This window comes from Lampris incognitus, chromosome 1 (assembly GCF_029633865.1).
Source record: "Lampris incognitus isolate fLamInc1 chromosome 1, fLamInc1.hap2, whole genome shotgun sequence".
Classification (NCBI taxonomy): domain Eukaryota; kingdom Metazoa; phylum Chordata; class Actinopteri; order Lampriformes; family Lampridae; genus Lampris; species Lampris incognitus.
Genome location: NC_079211.1, coordinates 132339303 through 132358614, shown reverse-complemented (window position 1 = coordinate 132358614; position 19312 = coordinate 132339303). Strand labels below are relative to the sequence as shown.

Sequence of the window (19312 nt, the reverse complement as noted above, 5' to 3'; positions counted from 1 at the left end):
TTTAGTAAAATGGGAAGGATATAGAACAGACAATGTACCATGGAGTACCAAAGGTATACAGGTGTCCCCTCCGACCAATCACTGGTGAGTTCACTGACGAGGGCCCCTTTCACAAGGACAGACGAACAAGCCAAGTCACCTGGAGTGGTGGTTGGTTGGAAGGAGAACCTGGCTAAGTGGGGAACTGCAAACTAAGTGCTGCATACTACAGTACATATGCAGTCTGTCTTCCCCAGCACTGTTCGTAGGTAAGTAAAAACTATGATGGCTTTTCAGACTGTCATCATTGTCATCGTAGAGCCGTTCTTCTGCTTCTCAGCCCTGTGCAGGCTGATGACATCACACTGTATATTAAACTTCTACCTGTGTGCTGAATGGCATCTTTCTACAAAATATAACAATAACCATTTATTTTATCTACTTTATGCTTAGCATGGTTTAACTGGTTCAGCTGCTCTGCCAGTCAGGTTTGAACAGGCCTTTGCTATCGTTGTTTGTTGCGAAGTATTGCAATGCATCATGGGATACACGTGCCAGCATGGCGTGGAGCGTTTCCATACCGCGAGATTTTTTCTGGATGTGTATTGTGACATCCGGGTATTTTTGGCATGCTAATGGCGGGGTGATGGTAGTGTTCCTCATCGTGAAATGGATTGAGTTTTCCATTGCGGGTTCATGGAAAAAAATACTGCAAAATATATTAAGGCAGAGATCCCCCTTAAATATGATCTGAGTTATTATATCACCAAGGTTGATTCTGATCAGTGTGCAGCTATTGACAAAATAAAGTTTTTGCAACAATTTCCATTTTTCTTTTTTATTTAATTTTTTGTGGTTAGCTGCTTTATATGTATGTGTATCCCCCCAAAAAAAGCCTTCCATATCAGTAACTATGCTGGTTTGGATGTATAGGTATTTTTCGAAAACTAGTCGATGGAGAAATTAAATGGAAATTCTTCCAGGGTGTGAACCAACCACTAGAGGGCGTCAGTTTTCCCTTTCCCTGCTTATTTGATGCATAACATGGCTTCGGACATACTGCAAACACACGCAATACTAGTAAACAGTGTGCTAGTATACAATTTCGGTTGCAGCCCCCTTGCATAGCCTTAACTGGCACTCTGTGGCACATGGCTGCTGGTATCTGACGAGAAATGTGACATTTAGTTGACTTATTCTCACCTGCACGGAGGCTATTCTCACATAGACGAAATGGGGGGTAAATGGGGGAGTCTCTGGAGTGAGCATGGCATTCACAGTTGTGTTTATTTCATCCTGCTATCCTGAGACAGGTTATGAATATTCATGCGTGAGTCTGTCTCTCTCTGTCTCTCTCTCTCTGTCTCTCTCTCTCTCTCTCTCTCTCTCTCTCTCTCTCTCTCTCTCTCTCTCTCTCTCTCTCTCTCTCTCTCTCTCTCTCTCTCTCTCTCTCTCTCTCTCTCTCTCTCTCTCTCTCTCTCTCCTCTACGTCAGAACGCGGCAGCGCTTTCTCTGGAAACGGAGAGGAGAGGGAGGGATGCAGGATAGCAAAGACCCTCACCATGCAGAGGGTGGGATCATCGCAATCGTTTTGACAGCTTTTGGAGGGCGAAACGCCGCTCTCAACTTCTACCCTGCATGCACCGACGAACCCCCGGCAGCGTCGCTAATAATGACGGACTGACAGAGGAGAAGAAAAAAAAACAGAACAACAAAACAACGGACGTCTTTTTTTTTTTTGAAGCGTGCAACATATTTGCTGGACATTAGGTACACGCGGGTGTTTGGACGAATCGTATCTGCACAACATACGGTGTGTGCAAAAGACGAGGAGATGTCACGTAGGCTATAGGAGAGGATGCCCCATAAGACAGCGGTCAGTGCAGCGTCTGTAAGATGTGCGGGAAATATCTGGACGAGGATTTGGCCACTTGTCATGTTGCAGAGGACAGAGGTTTTGCAACTGCCAAGCTGCACCCGTAGGCTGCTGAGAAGGGTAAATCCGGGTTATATGTAGTGGAGGCGATAGGAGAGTGTCGGTAAACGTTGATTTTTGTTTTATTTTATTCATTTATTTTTTTAAGCGAAGCGTTAAAGCGCCGTGCCCGTCAGCTTCGTCTCCCACATTCAACTTGTGCTGCTGGAATAGGGATGAACCGTGCACGACCTCTGCCTCCAGAGCTGTCCGCGGTCCTGAAAGGATAGCTCTTCGTTCAGGTCTCCAAAAGTTGACTTAAAAAAAAGAACAAGAAAAAAACCCCACTCCTTTCACTGGTGCCTACACGGTCAGTGTTGAGGCCAGCTCACCCAAATGGACGGTTGTTTGGCTTGACTTGGGTCAGCGTCTAATTCTCTTTCATGGCTGTGGCACGCAAAATAAAAACTTTGCTGACCGTCAACATTTTAGTTTTTGTGGGAATCATTTTGTTCTCAGTTTACTGCAGAATCCAGGACCGGTCTGAAGAACTGATCCAGATAGGTCGTATTTCTGACCAGAGACTGAGAGCCAGAAATGGCAAAGTTTCCAACTTGGTGGACAGGCAGTCTATCCTGCAGAGGCTGGAGCGGCTGGAGGACGTGGTCTACAATCAGCTGAACGGTAGGCTATGGCTGAACAGACTCCAGGTTTATTCGCTGTAAACAGTCTTGAGTCATGCACTACAGTCATGCACATCTCTCTGTGCAGGACTGTTCCCACTTAGTGGTAGATTGTTTCTCAACAGTATGAGCCCAGCTTTTGCCAATTAGCTGCAGTGTTAAAACTCATCGACTTAATGAGCTTTGCAAAAGTGAATGAGATTCAAATGTAATGACAGAATGACAGACATATGGCCATGGCATGTCTATCTGCCTGTGTCTACACCTATGTATGTCTCTCTCTCTCTCTCTCTCTCTCTCTCTCTCTCTCTCTCTCTCTCTCTCTCTCTCTCTCTCTCTCTCTCTCTCTCTCTCTCTCTCTCTCTCTCTCTCTCTCTCTCTCTCTCTCTCTCTCTCTCTCTCTCTCTCACACACACACACACTCTCTCTCTATTTCTCTCATACATATATACAGAGACAAACAGACAGACAGACCGACACACGCACACACATGCGCGCTTGTACGCATGCACACACTCACGCATGCACGCGCACACACACAGTTGTAATGTCTGTCAAATGTGTATTGACAACAACTCCAATACTGACTCTAATACCCATAACTGTGGCATAAATAATAAATGGTAGACTTAATAATGTAAACAGATTTGTTTTCATTTGGTGCTTTCAAACTGTGCACACATTTTACAGCTTCCCAATTAATTTAAAATGCATTATGAGTTGGCTCATATTGATAAATCCCATCTCCAACGCCTGGTTAGTCAACATGAGACATGGGAGGGAGAAGTCTCCTCTTCAGTTGATCAAAACGAAACCGAATCCAGCGTGAGGTTAATGGGTTTCAACGGGGGACATCATCATATAACTACTATTTTGGGCCTTTGAGCATATGAATTACCTATTAGGGCTCTAAACTGTGCAGACTGGCAGTGCATATAAATACGTTTTCACAAAACTGTTCATCTCCCAAGATGGCTTTTTCTCATGACTGATATCTAACAGTCTTTCCTCTGTGATTTCTTCAGTTTATGGGTAAAAGATCCAATAACAGTTGTTGTTTTGTTTTGTTTTTTATGCGAGTCAATCCATGTGCATAGTGCACTTAATGTCAGTACAGAAGCTAATAATCCATGGTGTAAGCAAACAGCTAGTTACCTGGCCAGTAACTTTCACTCATTCCCATTAAGTCCCCTGTGTTTCTACTGTAAGAAGAAAACAACAACAAAAACAAACAAACTGCAATTAAACTGATTTTTCATCAACTGCAGTATTTGCTCACATGATGTTAATGGTACCTTGAAATGAAAGATTTGTTTTCGTTCTTTTTATTTAACACTGTTCTGCAACGCCACAAAAATGCTCTCATTATTTTTGTTTTAGTTTTGTGTGTATAAGAATAATGTTTTTCTCTTCCTGGCAAACACAAATATAATGGGTTTTTTTTCTCTTAGCAACAACTTCCTGCACTTGCGGATGCACACGAACAAAACATTTCCAATGAATGGGATTGAGATTGAAAGAAGACAAGTATGCTTTTACTAACAAATTGAAACTAGCCAAAGGCACATAAATGTCCAGTCTTCTCCCTTTATTGCTTTTTAGTCGAATCAAACTTTCTCCCCTCACAAAGTCCCAGCCGCCTGCTCCACTTCATTTCATTTGGATAGATGTCGAAATTATGAAAGTTTGCGGTGCTCTCATGGGACTTTTAAGGCTGAAAGCGAACAGGAGCGTGTAAATGCACCCAAAATAAATGAAATAAATAAAATGTTGGATTTATTTAGAAAATGTGTAACACGTTATTTGAAGGGGGGTGCATAAGACTGACATGACACCTGTCATGAACACCAAGGAGTCTTTATGAATGTTTACTACTGTTGTCGTTAAGTGTCATCCGGTCAATTATGCCATTTTTAATGCAAATTTGACATCGTTTGAGATGTCTTTTTTGGTTGTTTTGTTGCAACCCGAGTGGGACCGAGCCGCTCGATCTGACACATTTCGTGCATCTGTAGCTGTCAACTTTGCATTAAAAATGACATAATTGACCGAATGACACTTAACAACAGTCATAAACATTCATAAAGATTCCTTCATGTACATGACAGGTCATGTCAGTCTTATGCACACCTCTTCAAATAAAGCGTGACATGTTTACTAATTAAATCAAACATTTTATTTATTCATTCATTTTATACGCTCCTGATCTCTTTCAGCCTTAAAAGTCCCACGAGAGCACCACAAACTTTCACGATTTCGCTTTCTAGCCGAATGAAACGAAGAGGGGCAGGCGGCTGGACTTGGTGAGGGGAGAAAGTTTGATTCGAGTAAAAAGCAATAAAGGAGGAAGAATGGACATTGGTGTGCCTTTGGCTAGTTTCTATTTGTTGGTAAAAGCATACTTGTCTTCTTTCAGTCTCAGTCCCTTTCACTGGAAAAAAAAAATTCAGAAGTTACTTAAAGGGAAAGTAGACAACTTATCATTATGGAGTAAATGGTGATTGCACCGTGTAATGGCTGTAGAACAAGGACGCCACTGGCGTTTAGATTGGTCTCCTATAAACCTCGCTTTCACAAGGCCACCGGGTACGATCTCGCGGGAAAATTAAGGCTTGGTTAACGGCACAAAGGAAGTGCGTAAACCATTGCGCATCCAAGATAGGAAGAGCGTATTGCTTTTATTAAAAAAAAAAGAAAAAGAAAAAAAGAGCATAGTGTTTTTGTTTTCTCCAGCCGCTATCGATAGCTTTCCCCACTAGCGAAAATGGCGGACGGTGGAACAACCGAAGTGACAGTGGAAACGCGACCCGGCAAGAGAAAAAGAACCCCCGTTGACGGAGGAGGCAAAGGAGGAGAACCGAGGCAAAACAAGAGTGAACCTCAGACGGGCATTCACTTGATGGAGCTAGCTAGCTCTGTTCCCCCGTTGAGACCTGTTTCCTCCTAGCCGGACGAAAGTGTTCACATGGTGAAAAAAAGGTTTGTATCGGTTACGATTAGATTAAGCGTTGGGTTGAAGTTAGGCTAAGGTTAGAGTTGGGATGAAGTTGATGTTAGCTTAAGGTTAACACTAGAACGACCGGGATTTCACTCCTACCTAAAACGACCGTGCGCGGTCAAAATGACCGCTGGTTTTTAAATTCTATATTCTGTCAAGATTAGGTTATGGTTAGGTTAGATAGGTCTTTATTTCAAACATATGAAGCAAAATGTAATTATTTTTAAACACAGCAAACAAACAAACATTACATGTTCAAAAGGAGCAGGAGGAAGTTTCTACTTATAATATCCTGCCCCCAGTCTGATGCTCAATCTATACAATCTCATTAATTAATATTTTTTTGAAACATCAGAGTATGCCTTACTCAATGACTTACCTTGTCAATGAGTAAAAAAAACAATAGTAATGACGGAAATTAAAAATGGAATAAAAAAAGAAAAATAGTGGAAAAAATCAAATTAATTTGTATGTGTTTGTGTGCGTGCGTGCATGTGTTTGTAAGCAAAGGAATCAAAGCAACAAAAATACCAAAAACCAAAAAAAACATAATAAAAGCAATAATAATGGCGTCCCATTAAACAAAGAACGGTGACAGCAATAAAATATTGGCACAAACCCTCCCCCCAACAATAGAAATAATAATAATAAGGAAAAACAATAATAGCATCCACCAAGGTATCATTGTCATGAGAGAAGCAAGGCCTCCTCCTCATCCATATACCTCTTTAAAACCATTTGTTGGTACCTTTTTAAAAAAAATGATTTAAACTTGTGCTTTCCTTGAGTTCTAAACCATTCCACAGGCTAACTCCACAGTATGAAATACACATGCTTTTGCAAGTGGTGTGAATACTTTGTTTTTTAAATTTCAATATTCCTCTTAAATTATACCCACTGTCTGAGAACATTTGTTGTATGATGCCAGGAAGTAGATTATTTCTTGTTTTGTACAACGTTTGTGCAGTCTTGTATTCTACAAGGTCCATGAACTTCATGGCCCTTGAATTTAAAAAAAGTTTGCTGGTGTGTTCCCGATATCCTACATTGTTCACTATCCTTAAAGCTCTTTTTTGCAGTACACATAGCGGTTGTAGGTTGCTTTTCTGAGTATCCCCCCATACCTCTAATCCATAATTCAAATATGGCAGTACAAGGGAACAATACAGTAAGTACATAGTTTTATGATCCAGAATGTGTCTTGTCTTTCCCAGTACTCAAATGCTCCTTGCCATTTTTGTTCTCACAAATCTTATATGAGGTTTCCAGCAGATCTTGTGGTCAAGAACCACACCCAGAAATGTATTCTCATATACTCTTTCAATGTTTATATTGTCGATCGTTATTTCTATTTTGTCTATTTTGCGATTTCCAAATAACATAAACTTGGTTTTGTTCAGATTTAAAGATAATTTGTTTCTGTCAAACCACATTTTTAACTTTTTCATTTCAGCTGTTATCAACTTCAAAAGCTCCTGTAAGTTCTCCCTAGAACATAAAATTGTTGTATCATCTGCAAATAGAATGAATTTCAATAGATTTGATACCTTACATATGTCGTTGATATACAAAATGAATAATTTAGGGCCTAATGCTGACCCCTAGGGGCACCACAAGTAATATCCATGCATTTTGATTTGTAATCACCTATCTGTACAAATTGTTGTTTGCTTTCAGCCAGTTTAGTCCCACCCCTCTGATACCGTAATTGATCATTTTATTAAGTAGTATTTCGTGGTCAATTGTATCAAAGGCTTTTTTCAAATCTATAAATACACCCACTGCATACGTCTTGTTGTCAATACAGCTAGTTATATCTTCCATCAGCTCCATTACTGCCATAGATGTTGATCTGTTTGATCGGAACCCATACTGACTGTCTGACAACAATTCGTGTTTCTCAATAAATTTATGCAGCCTTTCAGCATAGAGTTTTTCCAAAATCTTGGAAAACTGTGAAAGTAATGATACAGGCCTGTAATTGGGAAACTGATGTCTACCGCCCTCTTTATGAAGTGGGATGACTTTGGACACTTTAATTTTGTATGGAAATGTACCCGTTTTGAAAGAGAGGTTGCAGATGTAAGTTAATGGGCTTACAATACCATCAACAACTGTCTTAATTAGAGCCATATCCAATTCCCTTCCATTCCACACCCAGTTGAGATATTAATGCATATGTTAGTATGTCTGTTGGGAAACAACTGACATCAAAATTAACATTTTAACAACTATAGTAATATTTTAAAACAATTTAAACTTCAGAGAGACACTGCCAGACTTGCATAGCAAAATTGAAAAAGTGAAAATATTACCTGAAAAACAAAACGGAAAACACATATTGCTAATCTAACAAATGTAACAAGGCCTATAAAACGGGAAATATAAAAAAGAACTGAAAATAAATATTGAAAGTCGCAAACAATGACTGGAACTTAAAAACTAAAAGAACGACCATGAGCGGTTATTTTGACTGCCACGGTTTTTAAACTCTATATTCTGTCAAGACAAATACCCAATTGAGATATTAATGCATTACATATGTTAGTATGTCTATTAAGAAACTAACACCAAAATTAACATTTTAACAACTTTTAATACTATTTTTCAAACAATTTAAAATTACCTCTGTGCAGCGCCTGTAAATACTGCAACGCGTAGTCTATTTCTCTGCACTGGAGAACGTTAGAACACTAGGTTTTTTGTTTCTTTTCTAACAGAGCAATGAACTTCGCGAAGAAAATGATGCGACCAAAATGCATCATAAATAGTGACACGCGCACGATCACGTGCAAATTACGAGCGGTCAAAATGACTGCTCGAGGTCATTTAATGTAGATCTTATAACTTTTTGTGTAATTGATCTAAAACGAATTTTAAATGCAAATGCAATTTTAAGAGAATTCAGGGAGCGGCGGGTCTGTATCTTTTCTTTTCTTTTTTTTCCCACAAAGTTATTAAACTTTGAAAATCGAAAACGGTCGTAATGACCGTCTTGGTCGTTTTACTCAAGCATCCGTCCTGGAGTTGTATCGAACTCTGGCTAGGGGAAAACAGATCTCGACAGGGAAACAGAGTTCAATACAACACCAGGGACTTGAGAGGGTTTCAAACTAACATTCAGTCGGCATTCTTTCTACTAGATCAGTATGTAAAACAACCGGCCTACTTATTAATACTACCAGATGTTTTACTCTGCCTTTATCATAGCATTGGGATCGGGGTTTCGGGTTAAAATTGGGATTCTTACGGTTGTTTCTTGCGTTGGATAGTAACCAGCCTGCTAATCAACAGAAAGCGGTCCGGTTGTCTTTGCGACAGCGGCGCAAACAGTAAAAACACTTGGAAACGCTGGGGGTGGGGGTTGAAAAGTTGTCTACAGCCACTTTAAGACTGTAACGTGAAACCACCTGACATTACATTTTTAAGAATCCAATATTTCATTTTTTGAGTGTGTTTTGGACACCGTTGAACGGGTTGATGGTGAATCCAATGAATTAACTAACGTTCACTGATTCAGTTTAGCATTCCTGTTTTGGATACAACCCCCTCATTCTTCGGATTGAAAGTTTACATTACATCTATTTCAGTACTCATTGAGTTTCATGTGGGCCTTTAAAGTGTTAAAGCGTAAATAAGCACTTATCTTACAAGTGCTTATCTATAAGCCTATTCACATTTAGAAAAAGGCTATAAATGGGTGTAGCGGACAGTGTATAAAGTATTTAAGGGGTTATAGCTGTAGAGGGCAATGGTGGTGGTGTCCATGTAATATTGGATATACAGGGGTGTAGATGTAGAGGACAGTGATGGTGGTTTGGGGGTTTCTGAAGGTGGCAGTATTGTAGTAAAACACCTCGCTCCAGTTTCTCACATGTCAACCCAGGAAGTGTAGCTGGCTAACACTGGTGTGTCGCTTTTCTTCACTCCTCATATTTTATTGGTATGAAGTATGAGGCAAGTAGACTAGCGTCATATTTTATTCTCGCCTAACATTCTATACGTATAATTATTTGCCCCCATACAAGCACTGGGCTCCATGTGTGTCATCTGTGTCACATATGGGTCTTGGCGTGTTTGATGCTCCCATATGACAGTCCAGAAGGCACTGATCATAATTTGTGTTTGTGAAAGAAAGAGAAAATATAAATTTTCTCCCTAAAAGTTGGCATGTGATGCCATCTAGTTTCAGTTGAATATATCACCAGGGCAATCACTTTTACCACTCCGGGGTCATACAGATGAGTTTTCAGCTCGAAAATGTAAAAAGAAAAGGTTCACAGTTTCTAAATTACACATGGTAAATAGAGAAGAAAAAAAAGAATAACTTGTGCACACAGAGGCAGGCCTTGTTCGTAGGTGCTGGGTTATCTGTTGCCTAACAGGAACGTCACATTCGGGGTATAATTCTCTGCACCACAAGAGAGAATACACACACTGCTGTACGTGTTATTTGCCTCCCTCCAACAGAGAAGGTTGACACAGGAAAACGTCTTGCGATCCTGGCCTCCCTAAATATTTTCTTTATCTGTGAAAAATTTACTTTTTGTAGATGCATGTTTTGTTTTGGTTTTCATCAGATTGAAATGGGAGAAATAAGTGGTATGAAACTGCATGCTTTCGCAGAAGGGAGTCCAGGGTGTTCATGGGTCCATGGCTCTCCAATAGCTCTGTCCATTTCTATATGATCTTGATGATTTTATTTCTGGAGCCCAGCCAGGAGGCAGCGTCCTCCAAAAGGTAAATGCATTGTCTTGTTCTGATTTATTGCTTCCCGTGTGGGTGACTCTATGTAACTGGGGCAATCATCTCCAAATCACTGCCGTCTAACCAAAATCACAGCTCTGCCAGGTTTTTTGTTTTTTCATTTAGGAGGGAAATAATGCGTATCGGCCTATTCAGAGCCATGAACTGAATTTACCTAAATTCCCCTTGGGGATCTTGAAAAATTCACTAAATATTGATATGGTTTTGAAACATTGTACAGTCGGTTTTAAGAGGTTTCCACAGTCCCAAAGGTGATCAGTTAAAAACAGCTTAGAATTTTGATGAGGATAAAGACAAACCAATGAAACCCAGAAGCACTGGGCTGTTTTTCTGTGACGGCAGCTTTTTTTTTAATTTTTATTTTTTTACTCAGGCTGCAGACGTTCATTAACTGTCACAACTGTCATCGTCTGCCCTAAAGCATTGGTTCATTTTTTTTAACCCATTCATCATTTAAACATTGTTTGGCATCATTGAGAATCGTACAGACAAAAACTTCACTGATGGCTTCACAGTCCCAACGGGGCAATCGTTCAAGCGTACAAATACCATGATCTATATCTCCTTTTCGAAAACTGGAAGGTCACAGTGCAGTCAGACATGTCTTAAATCATTCCGCTGGGAAAAAAAATAGCCGCAAACCATGCTTCCTATCAAGTTAAAATTGTTTTGCACTTCCACAAATATCTTCTCTTTGCTACAGCCGCAGATATGTACAGGACTTGCCGAAGTTTACAGATGACCAAAAGGCACTACGTCAACCGCAAAAACAGCTACACAGCTAAACAGTTTCTCTCTGATTCAAAACGTATTCGGAATAAAAAGAGAATAAATGAAGATACCTGTGACTGCACCGGGAGCGTCCCATATTAGAGAAGGATCTTGTCATGGATCTTGAAGGCTTGAATGGATGGCCCATTGGACTGTGGTGAAGTCAAGCGAGTGGATTTATGAATGTGGCGAGTTTCTCAATACTGAAGCGATCAGTAAAGTTTCATCTGTCAGATCTTAATGAGGCTAATTAACCTTTTAATGAGGTCTTGGTTCAAAAAATGTGAACCTCTCCTTTAAGCTGTTCATCCCATTGTTTATAATGTATCCGTAATGTAAGTCACCAACGCTTTTTCTTGAATGTACACAGACTACAAATTGCACTCTCCGGCAGTTAGGGATGAGCCTAGTGTTAAGAGGAGGACCTAGTGAGCCAATGACTATTGCAATGCCCAGCAATATGGAGTAATTGCCTATTCTCTCTGTTGTTTATTAGCTATACCAACAGCATACCAAGGGAGTTTCAGTGCAGTGAGGTCCAATTAGATTTGAAGGACATAAACAAGTCTGAGAATTCCTCTTTTATGGTTCTCTGATCGATGGTTACCTGACTTCCAAAAAACAACAATGACATAAAAGCCTTATCGACTCTCCATTCTGTGCACAAATGACCAACAAGCGGGTTATCAGCAGCTCTCCTCCGCTGAGGATGCCATCATCTTCGGATAATCATGAGGGGGGAGATTTAAGCTGGTCGCTAACAAGCTTATGAAGCAGACTTTTGACCTCAATTCAACCTTCCACTCACTAAGACTTGAGAATTTAATTCAGTTTACCTACAGGGCTCCTGTGATAAACTGAGATTAACTACAAAGAACTAAAGTAATTCTTTTTTATATATTTTATATTTTGTGCATATATTGCATCTTGTTAATTTGGTGGTCAGGCTGTGATCAGCCTCATGATGACCACTGATGCTTTTCCTTCCCAATCTTTACCTGATATATATACTATCACTCACAGCAGAAACGTGTTACATAAGCTCTCAAACATTTCATGCATAATATAAAATATACTGAAACTGTTTGTACTGTTGTTATGGGTGATATTCTTTTCTAAAATGAAAGTATTTTCAGTTTGCTTCTCTTTCTACCCTTGAATCCATCATTGTTTTGGCTCCTCCGTTATCGTAGAGGTCAGACTGAGGTGGCTGTCATCAGCTATGCGTGTCACTCCTGGTCTCCACCCAGTGCGTAGGTGCAGATGGGATGGAAGCCTTAGAGGCCCAGCTGCAGCACCAGATATGCTTCTTATCTTTAATACCCAATTATAGCAAAAACAAAACAATGTTGTTTATACGCTGAGCCCACAGGGGAGAAGTCTTGATGAGGGATGAAATTCATCACACCCTCTCCTCTAGCTCCCACACTTTTCTCAGGCCAACATGCATTTAACGCCATGGCTACACCCTAATAAGATGTATCGTGTGTGTTTTGGTAGCGGGGTTGGTTGGTGGTGGTGGTGGTGGGGTTTAGTGACGATGAAGGCATGTCCCAACACATTGGAACTGAGGAATGGATGGAGAGTGATGAAATGAAATGTATTCAAACTGTGAATTGTAGATGAGACGCCGGTGGGCAAAATTGTTTTCAGAAACAGATGAGACTCAATTCTGCTCAGCCTTTAGGAACAATGGTGATGTATTCAGCAGCTAACCTGATGATCAGTTTTCATCCTCGACCTCTTATAAACACTAAAAAAAAATCGACAGGAGATTGGAGATGGAGTTCATGTTATGCTTAGTCACATTTTAGGCCTACAGTCATTCAATGATGGGAGGAGATGATGGCTTCCAATGACAGAAGGGCATATGCTATTTTGCAGATTTGCTCAGTGAATGATGTACACAAATGGAATTTATCTAACCGCTACTCATTAGTAACTTCTTGTACTACTAGTAGTAGTAGTATCATTGAAAATAGATAACAGACTCATTGAATTTTTTTGTTCATTTTTTTTTTTTTTGTGGATTTTTTCCCCCTTTTTCTCCTCAATTGTACTTGGCCAATTATCCTATTTTCCCAGCCATCCTGGTCGCTGCTCCATCCCCTCTGCTGAGCTGGGGAGGGCTGCAGACTGCCACATGCATCCTCCAATACATGTGGAATCTCCAGCCGCTTGTTTTCACCTGACAGTGAAGAGTTTCACCAGGGGTACATAGCACGTGGGAGGATCACGCTATTCCCCCCAGTTCCCCTTCCCCCCTGACCAGGCGCCCCGACTGACCAGAGGAGGCGCTAGGGCCGTGACCAGGACACATACCCACATCCGGCTTCCCACCCACAGACACGGCCAATTGTGTCTGTAGGGATGCCTGACCAAGATGGTGGTAACACGGGGATTCTTTCATTTGTCTTTTATCTGCACTTCCTTTACCTCTCTTCAACTCTGGTGTCTAGAAATTTAAAAAAAAAAAAGTTGTTTTTTTTTTGTTTAAATGAATGATATTTTTCTCTTCCTGACAATTACAAATAATTCTCAAGTTTCATCAGCCTGTACTTGCAGGTGTACACTAACAGAAATGTCCAGTGAATGGGAGCGAGATCGAGAGAAGACGAGTGATCTACCACCAAACTGGAACTAGTCAATTGCATATCGGCTGTCAGTCAAACCAAACTGCCTCCCCCTCGCAAAATCCTGCCTGCCCGCCCTGTTTCATTCAGATATATGTGAAACCTTGGAAGTTTGCAGTCCTCTAAATGTCATTTCATGAGACCTTTCAATACCTCAAGCTAACACTAGAAATCCAGGTTTGTCCTATGCTGTCAACAAGTACAGTATCATAAATGTTGGCCACCTTTACAGCCCGGAAATAGATGTAAGACTTTTTTTGTGTGGGCAACAAACAAAATGACAGTGCTAGATAAGAGATGGGCCTTTATGTTCTATGAATGATTTACTATATTGCATGTCTCGATCTGACCACTTCTACTATTAATGCCTGGATGCTCTCCGACTCGAGGGGTCCATTTTGAATCATCATGCAAGCTCTTACATAGGTTATATTTAGCTGAGATACAACATTTCATTGTTGAGGAAGTCATTGGATCTAGTGCATGCCAACAAATTTGTGAATCAGACTTGTTATCCTCTTAATGTGCCCTGCCATCGTGAGGGGCAGATCCAGATTTTATGCAGTTCTTCAACAGGCTCTCAATATTTTACAAATTCATTCTAGCCACTAAAGCCTTTAAACCTCTCCAGAACAAGCTATTTCCCTCTTCTTGAAGAGATCCCCCAACCTCTCCACCACCATCAATATTTAGTGTCCCTGCATGACTTTGGACATGCATAAATCTACTCTGGCTCTTAAATCATTCACCAAAAAACTGGGGGCATTTTTGAGTTTGAGACTATCATATGAAGGCCGAAACAGACACTTTCAGAAGGTTGCTCCATAATTTATCTCTGTTGTGGGTTTAATGCATCATGTCCCAGGGGTTTGGACAAATGGATTCTGAGGGACAAGTGTAGCGAGACGGATGTCTACTTTGACACAGTGCAGTCCAGATTGAGGTTTGATGTGAAGCCACCTTGTTCTGTCACAGATCTGTGGCAACACACATGCAATGATGAACAGCATATTCAGAATGATCTCTATGATGTTTTCTCAACACTGGGTGGGGGAAGAAATCCTTTTTACAGTGGGGGAAGCAGATGCTGCATAGTAATTGCCTTATAGTGAGATAATGAAGGTGTTTTGTTAACATGCTGTTTGCAAAGTGAATCTCAGGTACGTGGTCGTGGTATGAATGATACCTCACTAGGTGGAAAAATTAAACTTAAATTTTTAACTTGGGTAAAAAATTTTACCCAAGTGACAAAATATGGGCTTGCAATGAATAATTAAGTCTGCTGTTTGTGAATTTTTTTTTTTTTTACCATCAAGCTGAAAAGCATGTTTTTCATCACATGTGTTGTGTCGTCTGTTAAAGACATCTGTCAGACAAACAAGCCTATTTGAGTATTCCCCTGGCTTTGCAAATTTCTGCTTGTTGGTTACAGGTGCAGCCATCTAATAAGCCCACATTTATTATTATGTTGCAGGAAAGTGCACTGACATACTGTATAACATAGCAGTAAAAATAATTGCCTCTTTCCATCAACCTTTTGAAACCGTCATCTGTTTTACTAAAACACAACACATTCCATGCAATGGATGCTTTTATACAAAGTGCCTCATAGTAAGGCTACCATAAGTGCATGCATTTTTTAACACAGGAACTTCCACTGGGAATGCAACCCCATTCCCAGAAATATTCATTGAATTTTCTGGCCATTGAGCTACAGGCTAATTCTTTTTGTCAACAACTTTGTTTTCTTGTACTTTGCTAGTGGCAACACCTTTCTCTTCATTTGAGAACAATCAATTCTTGGAATGAAATAATGCCCTGCAAAGCGAGCATTTGGGTTCTTCTGTTGATACACTGTGTACATGCAACTTTCAATTTTTCATCTTTCCCCATCATAGATGAACCACACAAGATGAAAGGCGCCTTCGTGGCTGTTTGCATTATTAAGTTGTTCTTTTGTATGACTCTCTGCCCCCCCCCCCCCAGTAATTTCCAGCCTCAGAAGAAAACAAAAACAAAAACAAGAGGTATCAGTGCCAGACAGAGCAATATAACCACAATTTGTTCTTGGGGCAATACCAAAAGAGACTTTTATCCACAGCCACATGACGAAAGACCTATTTTTTTCCAGGTGTCCTCCATAAAGTGATCTGGTTTGCTGGTCAGGAAATGAAAGAGCCCAATCATATCCAGCCGTTTCCATGGAAACCCAAAGCTAATGTTGAAATACTCATCTCCACTCTGGCAGACAGACAACAGTAGAGTACATATTCAGGCCTCGTGCTGAGAGCATCCACAAGATCTCATCCCATAACGGGAATTTTCTTCAGTCAGCCAGGGAAAACGGAAAGCAAGGGAAGCAAAATAACAAGGCGAAGAGAAAACAAATCGGGCGGGATGGCACCTTTGCCAAGACTTTTGCAAAGACAGAGAGGCCCTCCAGTCTCCCATCTTGGGCTCTGGAGATTATTTGTGTTATTGTGTGGCATGAGCCACTATGCCAGATGGCTGTCCATGACACGAACCCCACCCATGCTTGTCAAAATGCCACCACATCGGCTGGTGCAGGGCAAGCCAAATCCCTCTCAGGGGAGATGCCAGTTTGCAACCATTCAGCTCCAATTACAAAATCTCCGATAGCACCCGGGGATTTGAAGCCATCCAAATATGGTGATTACTCTGCATTTCCTGGCGGGGCAAGGCTGAGAGCTGAGCTCTTCATTGATATGCACGGATATGATATGCACTGTTTACTGTCTGTGTGTCCATCTGTTGGTATGCAGAACAGAGGCAACTTGATTTTTCTTTGGAGGCCACACTTGATACATGTCTAACAGTAATTATCCAAAAAAACTGCTGCAGTTTCACAGACTTGACAGAGTGATAAATAGTCAAATGAGGAAATTAATAAGAAGCCAGTGGGGAGTAGAATCAAACAAATGGGTCACTTTAGCACAATACTGAAATAATTTTTAAATCGATCATACCCATTTCTTTGATACAGATACTGGTGGATTACAGATCTTGGTGAACATATTTCACCAGTATCTGTAGCACTGCACTATATTTGGAGGCCGGATCTGTAAAAAAGCATGTTTCACAACATAAAACTCAACTCTGAATCTCCCTGTTCCATTTTTTGCACATGTCACCAAGCCACAGCCACAGAGTTATGGTCTGTTAGTGTCACAGTGATGAGTCATTTTATGAAGAGCATAGGGAAGATTTCAGTCCAAGACATTAAATCTTCTTCTGATTATAATTGTGGGAGACCACAGAGACTTATTACAACATGGATGGGTGATAATTTGCCCTCACCACAAAGCTAGAGATGGGAAGTCTATCTGTTTTCTGATAAAATGTTTTTATTGTGCTCTGAAAAGGTCATCATTCAAATGTTCTTGTCAGACTAAAACCTGTAAAGACCCATCACAATTTGTAGAACCAGGCATTCCTGTACGTGTCTCTTCACCGCTTCAATAATTGGAGCCATTAGTGGTTCCTTGTGGCAATTTGGTAGTGTTATGTCGAGCTGAGGGTGGCACGGTGGCGCAGTGGTTAGTGCGGTTGCCTCACAGCAAGAAGGTCCTGGGTTTGAACCCTGGGGTTGTCCAACCTTGGGGGTCATCCCAGGTCTTCCTCTGTGTGGAGTTTGCATGTTCTCCCTGTGTCTGCGTGGGTTTCCTCCGGGTGCTCCGGTTTCCTCCCACAGTCCAAAGACACGTACGTCAGGTGAATCGGTGTTACTAAATTGTCCCTAGGTGTGTGTGTGTGTGTGTGTGTGTGTGTGTGTGTGTGTGTGTGTGTGTGTGTGTGTGTGTGTGTGTGTGTGTGTGTGTGTGTGTGTGTGTGTTGGCATTGGCCCTGTGATGAACTTAGTGGCCTGTTCAGGGTGTCTCCCTGCCTGCTGCCCAATAACTGCTGGGACAGGCTCCAGCATCCCATGACCCGAATTTGGATAAGCAGCTTGGATAATGGATGGATGGATGTAGAACCGAATGCCTGTGTCAAACCACCCGTCTTGGTTTTTATAGAGTTTTCCTCGAATTCTGACAGTAATTTACTGTTACTTTCACCACATGTCAGTGGAGCATTTCAAGTATGTGGGTTTGCCAGTGATGATCCAGATTCACATGAGATCTTTGTGCACGTTTTTGGGACACCACCATTCCTCCTAAGATAACAGTGTTATTACATTGTAATAATATCATCGGGGCATCCAGGCAGCTTAGCGGTCTAGTCCGTTGCCTACCAACATGGGGTTCGCCAATTCGAATCCCCATGTTACCTCGGGCTTGGTCGGGCATCCCTACACACACAGTTGGCCGTGTCTGTGGGTGGGAAGCCGGATGTGGGTATGTGTCCTGGTTGCTGCACTAGTGCCTCCTCTGGTTGGTCGGGGTGCCTGTTCGGGGGGGGGGGACTGGGGGGAATAGTGGGATCCTCCAATGTGCTATGTCCTTCTGGTGAAACTGTCAGGTGAAAAGAAGCGGCTGGCGACTCCACATGTATCGGAGGAGGCATATGGTAGTCTGCAGCCCTCCCCGGATCAGCAGAGGGGGTGAAGCAGCGACCGGGATGACTCAGAAAATAGGGGGGGGGGGAGCAAAAAAAAAAGGTCATCATTAAGTGCTCTGTACCTGCTTGGTGTCAACAACAACAAGCTGTAGTAGCTGCCAGCATCACCTAACAATACACAAGTACCGACCTTATATTCTTACCAGGAGGTCCAGCAATGCAGTTAAACTATTGCGTTTCAAGCTTCAAACACAAGTTTCAAACTCAACCTCCGTGTCAAAAAGTAAAAGAAAATACAGCATAAAAGCTAAATTTAATACATAAGGTAATATATCTTTCACACCTTGTTCAATCATTCTTTATCAATATTTGCTATGGGTGATGTAATTTTGCTGAATCCAAACATTTAGCTGCCGTCCAACATAGTGAGACAGCATACAGTGACTGAACAGCTTGAGGTTTTTTCAGTTTTATAGAGCGCTTTGTTCTTGCAAAAAAAAAAGGAGCAGGACAACGTTTTACAAAGCAGTAGCTTCTCACCCACCTTGTGGACAAACGCATTGCCTTTCATATATAAAAAGCCAATGGCCATTTGCAGAAAGTGAAATAGTGCCAACACAGCCTAAAGAGCTATCGAAACCCATTAAGAGCCCTTCTTCTTACGGTTCATAGCAGAAAGGTTCACAGCACAATACGCTGAAGCGGTCATCACAACAATAGCTACTGCATTTTTAATGTGATGACTTTCATATATAATAGGTTGGAATTACATCTTCAGGGATGTCCCAACAAATTCAGAAGCTTATTTTCATCGTCACCATCACAAAGTAAAGCTAGCAAGGCATGCCTGGCAAAAAGAATTAAAAGTCATTAAGTGTCTAAAAAAAGTCGGGTGCAATCAGAGTAATTCACTTAGTAGATTTAAAATAATCCCACTGGAGAGTTTAGGCTGATAGCGTAAGGATGTTTTGTATGACCACTAGCTGTATGCTGCAACTCTGGAAGTCTCTATTGGACTGTACTTTCTCACTCCGCTGCCTCCCTTCAT

At 41.2% G+C, this 19312-nt stretch overlaps 1 protein-coding gene across 1 annotated transcript in view; it reads left to right on the top strand.

Moving 5' to 3' along the window:
• Positions 1-2337: 2337 nt before the first annotated feature.
• galnt9 (polypeptide N-acetylgalactosaminyltransferase 9) overlaps positions 2338-19312 on the top strand; it is a 136452-nt gene continuing 119477 nt past the window's right edge. The window contains exon 1 of the mRNA XM_056288831.1: positions 2338-2578. Within this exon, the coding sequence (XP_056144806.1) occupies positions 2338-2578 (241 nt within the window). The remainder of the gene's footprint in view (positions 2579-19312) is intronic.